General features: G+C 41.9%; 1 protein-coding gene across 1 annotated transcript; it reads right to left on the bottom strand.

The window, feature by feature from the left end:
• Positions 1 to 1,464: 1,464 nt before the first annotated feature.
• LOC141317381 (zinc finger MIZ domain-containing protein 1-like) lies at positions 1,465 to 9,772 on the bottom strand. The gene is made up of 17 exons (XM_073833109.1): positions 9,647 to 9,772; positions 8,950 to 9,064; positions 8,649 to 8,866; positions 8,139 to 8,334; positions 7,752 to 8,042; positions 7,477 to 7,659; positions 6,415 to 6,483; positions 6,115 to 6,283; positions 5,645 to 5,786; positions 5,319 to 5,529; positions 4,944 to 5,049; positions 4,676 to 4,836; positions 3,367 to 3,434; positions 3,197 to 3,265; positions 2,834 to 3,084; positions 2,414 to 2,580; positions 1,465 to 1,767 (listed from the first exon to the last, which is right to left on the bottom strand). The coding sequence occupies exons 1-17, from the start codon at positions 9,676 to 9,678 to the stop codon at positions 1,465 to 1,467; spliced, it is 2,751 nt and encodes a 916-aa protein (XP_073689210.1). The 5' UTR covers positions 9,679 to 9,772.
• Positions 9,773 to 10,039: the final 267 nt, after the last annotated feature.

Genomic DNA, 10,039 nt, shown 5'->3' on the forward strand with positions numbered 1-10,039 from the left:
TTTTTGGTTTAGAATTAGATGGGAGGTTAGTTTTTTAGGTTGATTTTTTTGATGGCTTAATCCTTCATCAAGCCTGTTTCGCTACGTGTTTCAAAGTGAAGCACGCACTTCATTCAGGTGATCAGCTTGTGATCCGGAGTTTTCTACTCAGAACAGATCAGTTCACTGTGAATGAATGCACTGAACTCGTTTATTGCATGTGCTGTGAGTTTAGCGTGCGTTTGGGAACGCATCGGCCACCAGTTTTGGTTTATATTTTACTAGATTTGTAGTGAGACACGTATTTGTAAGCTTGTTTTCACTGAAGCTGGAGTTTACTCTCGTTTCCGTCAAAATAAAAGCTTAAAAGTGCAGTATGAATTGCTGACAGCTAGCGGTTTAAATGGGTAACGTTGATGCTGACTGCAGTCCAAATTCAAAATATCTCTTTTAAGTGTAGAAATTAGGAAAGAAGTATTGTAATTTCCCTACTGTAGTGTAAAGCAAAAATAATATACCTATGAAATTTTCATTTTCATTTATTTGGCAGTGCAATTGTTTTACAGTATATGGCTATTACTGTCATTGTTGTTGTTATTATTATTATTATATTCTAATTTGTTTGGCTTCCTAAAACACGTGAGATTTAGACTGTGACGGTATATCTAAAATAAAAAGAGGGTTGAGTTCCCTTTAAAGTTCAGGTACAAGTCAATTCACTGACTTTTTTCTGACTTAAGTTTTCTTAGTTAAGAACATGAGTTGGAGCTCTTAATTTTTTTTTATATTGCAATAAATGCTGTATCGTCATACACAATATTTTTGTATCTTGAGATTTTGATATCGTTACATCCCTAATACAACAATGTCTTGACAATGCCATAAACTCTGAAAGATTATTGCAATAAACCCCTAAATGATTATGTAAACAACTTTACAGCTGAAATGTGACCCTGGACCACAAAACCAGTCATAAGGGTCAATTTTTATAAATTGAGATTTATACAATACTTGAAAGCTGAATAATTAAGCTTTCCATTGATGTATGGTTTGTTAGTATAGGACAATATTTGGTTGAAATACAACTTTTTGAAAATCAGGAATCTGAGGGTGCAAAAAAATCTAAATATTGAGACAAGTACACTTTTTGCCCGGAAGACCTATCGTTTGATATCATTATGTGCCATCACAATATTACAATATTGATAATATCGTTACATCCCTATAGACTCCATTTCAATTCCAAATGTTCAAGTTTCTCATTGTAACCCAGATGTTTTTATTTTAGAGAGAAAAGAAGGGAGAAGTAGAAATGAATTTCTGTGGTAATTATCTTAACATTATGCCTCAAATAACTGAGCTTAACTTGTACTGAATCCAGAATACTCCTTCAATCAGAACTTTTTGGAAACGCTCAGAGCTTTGAACCATGAGGAAAGCGTGAGGCTTACATGACTGTGCAAGAAATGTAAGTAGCACGTGACTCTAGAAATGAAAGAAGCCCAGACAACCATTAGTGTGAATACTCACATCCAGAGAAGGCTCGGGCATGTCTGCAGGTCCCTGTCCACCTGCCTGCCCGTCGGCGGCGGGGTTGAAGGTCATGTCGGCATGTGGGTGACTGTTTTGGCCTGGCTGCTGTGGGGGCGGGGGCTGGCGTGGGGGCTGGGAAGATGGGGGGCCGCTGTGATGCAATGTTTGAGCTGACTGGCTGTTGGGGTGAGGGGATGCGTGCATGCCTTGCTGCATGGAAGCATGGGATTGATCAGCACTCACGGGATGGGGCATCTGCGGAGGGAGGAGAGAGAAGCGATGCTTAAAGTGCATAAAGATGCATTTCTCTGCATAAAGTGGAGCACTCTGAGAGAGCTCGAGTTGGCAGCCATAGACAGACAGAGAGCAAGACAGGTGCCATGCAGATGATTCCAGAGCACATACATCTTAATTTACATTGGTACTCTTGTGGAAGTGCATCAAAGACTGACAGAAGAGAAGAAATTGATGAATAAAGTCGTTATATTTGTTTTCTTTGCGCACAAAAAGTATTCTCGTAAATTCATATTACGGTTGAACCACTGATGTCACATGGACTATTTTAGGAATGTCATTACTACCTTTCTGGGCCTTGAACGTGCCGGTTGTGTTGCTGCCTATGCAGGGTCAGAAAGCTCTCAGATTTGATCAAAAATATATTAATTTGTGTTCCGAAAATGAACCAAAGTCTTACGGTTCGTAACGACATTAGGGCGAGTAATTAATGACAGAATTTTTATTTTTGGGTGAACTATCCCCAAAAATATCAGCCCTTTTTACTCTAGTATCAATAAAGACACTGTGAGAGGGTCTCTTATCTTGGAGTGATTTGTTCCCAGTTTTAATGAAAAAAATGTAAAGCTTTTGTTGCTTGGAAACTTAAGGGCTTGAAGTGATTTACCGAGTCGGGCATGGCGTGGGTGAGAGGCTTGTCGGGGGCCATGAGGCTGTTGGGCACGTCTGGTGGATGTGAGAGCTGGGGTCCGTGCATGAAGTCACTCATGGGAGCTCCGCCACCAGAGTTACTGTGGGAGAAGTCAAAGTTTCCATGGCCCTGGTAACTATTGCCTGATGCACAAAACAGAGAAACAGGAATGAGGAACGATGACCTCAGAATCGCAGAGACAAAGAGCTAGAGAGATTTAGACAGCTTGGATGGCAAACCAGCCTGTTAAGAGCTCGCAGGCGTAAGTTCTTCTGACTGTTACGACTGAAGGGAAAAAATTAAGCGTATCTAAAACAATGAAGCTTGTAAAATGCTGAGGACTGTTTTATGAGACAGACAGAAAGGAAAGAACAGAAAGCCTGATCAGGTGCTGACCTCTACCTTGCCCCCCATATTCGCCATTGTTTCCTCCGTGCTGAGGGGGGAGGGGGGTGTAGGGTGAAGGGCCGGGACCCAGCTGGGCGATCATATCCATCACATTAGGCATGATCATTTGACTGGGACTCATGGTTTTAAACCGTTTGGCCAGAGGGCCATCTGGGTCCTCCTTTATATGAATGTCTGACTTTATGGGCACCGGCCTCCAACTACACGTAGGGTCGATGGTGACCTCCTCAAACTCCGAACTGCAAGAATTGAAATTATGTTTATAATTTAACAATCATATCTCAGGTGCATTTTTTACAGGACACAATCTTATTGAAAAAGTGTGTTTTCCAGTGCGAGTAATAAACTTACTTTTGAATCGCATTGAGAATTCCCCACATGTACTGATCCACCTCCAGCCCTTCCAGTAATGCTGTTTTACTGGGGACAGACAGAAACATATAAAAACCAGAGCCAGGAGAAACAGCGTATCATATTTATTCGGCTGCCCAAAACAATTCTCATTGTTGTCTGCCACGTACTTGCATACAGGACATCTCCATGTTCCTCTCTCACAGTTTAGCTGCAGATAGGACTCCAAGTCAAAGCACTGCAACAAATTCAAATGTAAATTCAATCAACATGTATATATAGAATTGCAGTGACAGTGTCATGGGATTGTGTTTTTTTTGCACAAGTTGTTTTGATTCACACATTTACCCACAAGTTTTGCATTGATAATGTTGGAAATCCCCAAACACGTTTATTTACATAATGCAAGTGAGTGAGAATTCATAAATATCATTAACATAATCAGTATTTTTATCGTTTTGTTGTAATAATGTCTAAACATCTTTAAAATGAGAAAAATGAGGGAAATTAAAAAGAAAAAAATATTTTATGATATTTTCTAGATATTTTCTATTTTAAATATACTTTGAAAATATAGGTTCATTCAATAGGTTAACTTTATTCAATGTCTCTATTAAGGAATTAATATCTTAAATCATGGTTTCAAAAAGTTTTCATGAGGAAACCGCAAGGTTTGTGAGTTGATAATTAATTAAATAATAAAAATGTAAATAAATAAATATTAAATATTAAGGTTTTTGAGGAAAACATTCCAGGATTTTTCTCCATGTAGTGGGCTTCATTGGGAATCAACAGGTTCAAGGTCAAAACTGTAGTTTCAATGCTGCTTTAAGGGGCTCTTCATGATCCTAGGCAGAGGAACAGGGGTCTTATCTAGCGAAAAGATTGGTCAAAATTTAAATTTACTTTTTTTTTGCATATTCGCTTTGTTTCACATTGGGTTGGTACTTCCACCTACATCACATGTGACCTTTCCAACATGACTATGTAATGCGAGTAAGCGTGTAAGTCGAGCTAGTGCAAAACAAGCATTTGTGGTTAAAAAGTATCCAAACTTTTATTGTTTCTAGAAAATGACCGTTTCGCTAGATAAGACCCTTATTCCTTGGCTGAATCATGTAGAGCTCTTTGAAGCTGCACTGAAACAGCAATTTGGATCTTCAATCTGTTAGGCACCACTGAAGTCCACTATATGGAGAAAAATTGTAGAATGTTTTCCTCAAAAACCTTAATTTCTTTTCAACTGAAGAATGAAAGACATGAACATCTTGGATGACATGGGGGTGAGTAAGTAATGAGGAATTTTTTTTCTATAAGTAAACTGATTTCAGGAGGTTATTCAAGTAAACATTTTAGGTAAAAGGGAATTGGCTGACAAATACAAAAATCTTATATCAGCTTGATTCTGGAAATTTATCTTTAGATTTCTTTGGAAAACATGATTACGAACATGAAGATGCACACTTCAGCGATGCTTACCTGTACATGTTTGCAGTCATGTCCCCTAGCAGGGAGCTGGATCCGTCGGAATGTGATTGGACACTTGAGGGACACTTTGATGGCTGTCTGCTCTACTCCATCCTCTCCATTTAGTGTGGCATTCCCAGAGGACGCTGCTACGCTACTGAAGTTTCTTTTAACTGCAGGAAAACAGACAAGAGACATTGCAAAGATTAAGGGTTGATGAAGAAGATAACACAGAGTGACAAGACATCCACAGATTCCAAAGAATGCAGCATCTGCTTACTTTTGGTAATGCAGTGTTCGGCAGGAAGGAGCCTCTTCTTTAGCAGCCCCTGCAGGACCGATCGCACCGACGGCCTATGGACCAGCTGCAGCACGAACAAGTGCGACTGCAACAAAACCCCGAACATTAAACAACCCGCTAGCAAGCATCTTCACATCAGAATATCCTTTACATGATACAGTATCTGTGCCGTTCAGCTTTCAGACAGGGAAGCATAAAACTGATACCAGCAAATGTAGTGGGAAGACAGAGAACAGAAGCTGCTTCAAATCAGTGTTATCTGATTTCGTATCACATGCTGTATAACAGCTCTCTGACATGGCCGCTAAATGACAGACTATACATTATTGAAACGCAGCAGAGAGAAATACTCACACAACAGCAGGCTGTGACCGTTATCTGGATGGTGTTTCTCCCTGGCTGACAGACGTGCTTTAGGTGCAAGGGTTTGTGGGATGTCTTATTGTCACCCCGCTCAATAGTTAGTGGGGTGGCGTTGACGCTAACTTGGACGGATGCGGGCCAATTGGTGTTCATTTGTCGGTCCTCGTGATGATAGCACTTAAACTGCAGCTCCAGATCAGATCTGTAGGACATGCAGAGAAGGTTCTAGTGTTAATGGAACAGTCATGATGACGTTCCAACTTGGAACACAAAATGAAATGTTTTGCAGAGCCATTTATCGGGGTTAACATGCACACCTCCACATGAGCGTCTGGTGGACGGAGGGTCGCAGATGGAAGACGTGGTTACTGACGGCCAGGTTGTGCTCTAATCTGAAGGGCTCCAGCACCACGCCATCTCTCACTGGAAACGTCAAGCGAAGCTCCTCGTTGGGGTTGGCTACGGGAACAAATATTGAGATTAGATGGATTCGTAGTTCCCATAGTATCAGTGTGTAAGATGCTTTCAAGTTTGGCTTTCACTTCACCTAGTTTCACCCTTTCCCACCGAAGCACATATATTATGAATGAGCTCTGAGTGGATGTGAAAAATGCATGAATCTCAGATAAATGTGCAATGGGACTTTTTTTCCCTCTCAGCTGCAGGTGGCAGATCAAAGGGTTCTCAGGGGTTTATTCTGATAGACTGTGACCGAGTTTGTAATACGGACAGAGCGGAGATCAATGCAATGAAACGGTCCTGTGTGGGGTTTCTTTGTGTGACTCACTTGGAGGTGGAGGAAGAGACGTCATGTTTGGCTTCATGTCTGGAGGAAATGGGGGCTTGACGTCCTGACTGGGTGACAGGTACGGAGGTATACTACTTCCAGGGGTCATGGGCGGCGTGGGGTTCCCAGGAACCGGCGAGTGTGGGTAGTTCACCACCTGCCGAGGAGGCTTTAGCCAAAGAGACGCATGATTACTAAATGCAGTAACTAAATATACAGCAAATCTGTACATATCACCCTAAATGCATATGGAAGAGTACATATATTTGTGTATGAAAATAAAACAATTTCACCACCTACCCCATTTCCTTGATTATACCCATAACCACCTCCAGAGAAATTGTTGTTCTGACCATTGAATGGCTCTTGCTGAAATAGAAAAGAGCACAGTGTGTAAAGCAAGATAGTTGCTAGTAATATTTAGTTTTATTTGTTTTACCTACAAAAGTAAATTTGTGACTTTAAAAGATTAGTTCACTTCCGGAATGATAATTTCCTTACAATTTACTCAACCCCATGTCATTCAAGATGTTCATGTTTGTCTTTCTTCAGTCAAAAAGAAATTAAGGTTTTTGAGGAAAACATTCAATGATTTTTCTCCATATAGTAGACTTTAATGCTTATCAGCAAGTTGAATGTCTAAATTGCCATTTCAATGCAGCTTCAAAGCGCTCTACATGCTCCCAGCCAAGGAATAAGGGTCTTGTCAGCAATCTGTCAGTTTCTAAGAAAAATAAAAATGTATATAATTTTTAACCATAATAGCTCATGTTGCACTAGCTCGACCTCACGCATGACAGTGTCACGTTGGAAAGGTCACGCATGACCAACCCAGCTATTACAAAGCAAACGTGCAAATAAAGTCGAACACCCTATACAAAAAAAACCCCATATCAATTTCTGATGATTTTGAAGTTAGAGAAGAATAATAGAGTTTTTCGTCCTACCTTACCTTTTTGAAGTGGACTACATGCGTGACCTTTCCATCGTGATTAAGTAACGCTTAAAGTCATAGATGCGCATTGCAGAGCTAGTGCAAGACGAGCATTTGTAGTTAAAAAGTATATACATTTTTTATTTTTTAGAAAATGGCAGATTAAAGACCCTTATTTCTCAGCTGGGACTATGTAGAGCCCTTTAAAACTGCATTGAAACTGCAGTTTGGACATTTAACCCATCGGTTCACTATATGGAGAAAAATCCTGTAATGTTTTCCTCAAAAACCTTAATTTCTTTTTGACTGAAGGAACAAAGACATGAACATCTTGGATAGCATGGGGGTGAGTAAATTAAAATGAAAATGAAAATTAAATGAAAAATTGTGTCTACTAACATTGCAAAGAACAAGAAATATGAATTTACCTTATAGTATTGGCCCATGGCTACCCCTGTAGGGGGGTACTGGCCAGAGCCCTGTTGTCCCGGCATCCTTTGCCCAGGGTAATTGGGTGAAGGAAGAGCTCTAGAAGCGTTTGGGTTGGGGTACTGCCCTTGCTGGTTGGGAAACTGGCCATTGGGTCCAAATTGCTGCCCTCCATAATTAGGCTGTGAAAAACAAACAAACATTTGCTTTACCAACACAGATAGCCATTACAAAATACCTGCTGGAAGTCTACTTGAACCAGTGGTAGTCTTACCTCTCCTGGATATGGCCTTTTGGTGCCCTGCATGGGCATGGACTGAGGTCTGGGTCCAGGGTAACCCTGCTGAGGCATCCTTTGGCCATGACCAGCAAAAGGCCCCATCCCTGGACCTCTGGGCTGGTTCATACCCATTGGCGGGCCACTCATGTTTGAACTATTCATGCCACCACCCATACCAGCTGGGTTCATGCCTCCAGCCATGGACGGGGGCCCACGGGGCCCTGGCTGGTTCATGAACTGGCTGTTGTAGCCTTGCGTAGGCCCCATCTGGAAAGAGGAGCAGACCTGTGGAGAAGGCCAATGGCAGTTCAGAGGACTTGTAAATGTACTAGTTTAGAAATCCAAAGTAGGGTAAGAAGCCAAAACCAGTGGGGGACAAACCTGGTTGTACTGGTTCATGTCTTTGTTGGTCTCTTGCAAGGCCGCCACGGTTGCTGTGGCAGTAGCTGTTGCGGTGGCCGCGGCGGCAGCGACAGCAGCAGCGGCGGCAGCAGCAGCAGGTTGGGTGAAATCAGAAGGTGGTCGTGTGTGAGGGGGCATACCTATACCACCCGGAGCATTTGGCCCACCCGGGTAACTGAGCAGAAGGAATACACAACACATTAATGTCTACAGAGACAGAAAGGCCTATTTATTGGAATAAAACTTGTTGGAATGCCACATAAATCTTTCCTGGATTTGCACTTGGCACAGCAAGAAGGTGATATCATCCCTTTCAAGAAAAACATCCATGAACTGAGTACTGGCTTGGCTTTAAAACCATGTGTCAAGTATCACTAATGGGAAACTCTTCTATAGCTTATTGAATCTCCCAAAGTGATGCAAAGCAACTTTGTCAAACAACTTCCCATCATCCTGTCTGGAACACCTCTCTAATGCTTGAAACATTACCTTCCACCAAAGCCTCCTCCTCCCGGGTGCCCTGGACGCCCATACATGCTTTGCTGCATGTAGGCCTGGTTGGATCCCCCTTTGGCTGAAAACTGTTGTTGTTGGCCAGGGAACTGAGGTGAGTTGATCCCTGGGTTGTTGGCTGACATACCCGACCCTAGTGCATTGCCTCCAGCGTTCATGGGATTGTTTGTATTGGCCATGGGGTTACCCAATACCTAGATCAAAAGCAATGTCGGTTAGAAGATCAACGCTATCACTTTTACTGTTTTCGTACAGTGACACTGTAAGTGTGACTCACCTGACTTTGTGATGTATTGGTAACTCCCCAAACCGTCGTAACCACCGACAATGAGCCAGGGGCCTGGTTAGCGTTTTGTTGCCAGGGAACGCTGTCATATGGAAAGGACCCATCACTACAAAACAGTATTCAAACAGTAACGTGAGATCAGAGGCATCAAACATTGAAAAAAAGTGAAGAATAAAGAAAAGCTCCCTCCTGACTAAAGAACATTTGTTTTTCCATGAAAATTGAAGCTATAATGTTTGCGAAAAGTGGCTGATCACCAGCCCTCGAGCACAAAATGTTCTGTAAAACATCACTAAGCTAGCTTCACACCCTCTTTAGCACGCTGAAGTTTTCTCTGGCAATCTATCAATCTCTATCAACTTCTAGTTGACGTACCTAGATGGTAATGTTACGATATCATGTTTTTATCTGCAGTTGTTTGGAACATTGCGAGAATGACTTTCATCTGCACAGCCTTCAGTGATGTCATGTTTACTGGGCTGTTAATAAAAGCTTTTTGGAAAAGCCTTGTCTTCAAGATCACATGCCACATAAAAACAAACAATTCTTTGCTGGATGAGTGCACTAGGACTCCAAATTCTGAGAAAGCAAAAAAGGGCAAGACTACTGTAAATATAACAGTGCTGGTACGGCTCCAGCAAGCATCGGGTTAGAGCTTTTAGAGTTAGAGTTTTGTCAGGGTACTGACCCATGTGAGAGCGAGGGCTTCATGGAGTTCATGGGTGGCTGCAAGGGAACTTTGCCCTGTGGATCGCTCTGACGATTCTTCTGATGCCGCAACAAGAGCAGCCGTCCCAGCTCCTCGCACCAGGACGACAGGGAGAGCTGAAGAGAAAGAGACAAACAGAGAGTTCAGGAAGGATCTTTGGCACAGAGACAAATCACCTGTTGGCTAAACAGCAATCTTGCTTATTTAGCAGGAGCAAAACTCACCGCCAAGTGTTAGCACATTCTTCTTTAAAACGTATTTTAGGTATTTTTTTACAGTTAGGTGCTTGTTCAAATCTCTAGCCCCCAGTATAAGCAAATAATGTCAAAAGTGTTGCAATATCTTAACCACTTAATGTCTTCACCACTAGAG

The sequence above is a fragment of the Garra rufa genome, unplaced genomic scaffold, assembly GCF_049309525.1.
Source record: "Garra rufa unplaced genomic scaffold, GarRuf1.0 hap1_unplaced_857, whole genome shotgun sequence".
Lineage (NCBI taxonomy): Eukaryota > Metazoa > Chordata > Actinopteri > Cypriniformes > Cyprinidae > Garra > Garra rufa.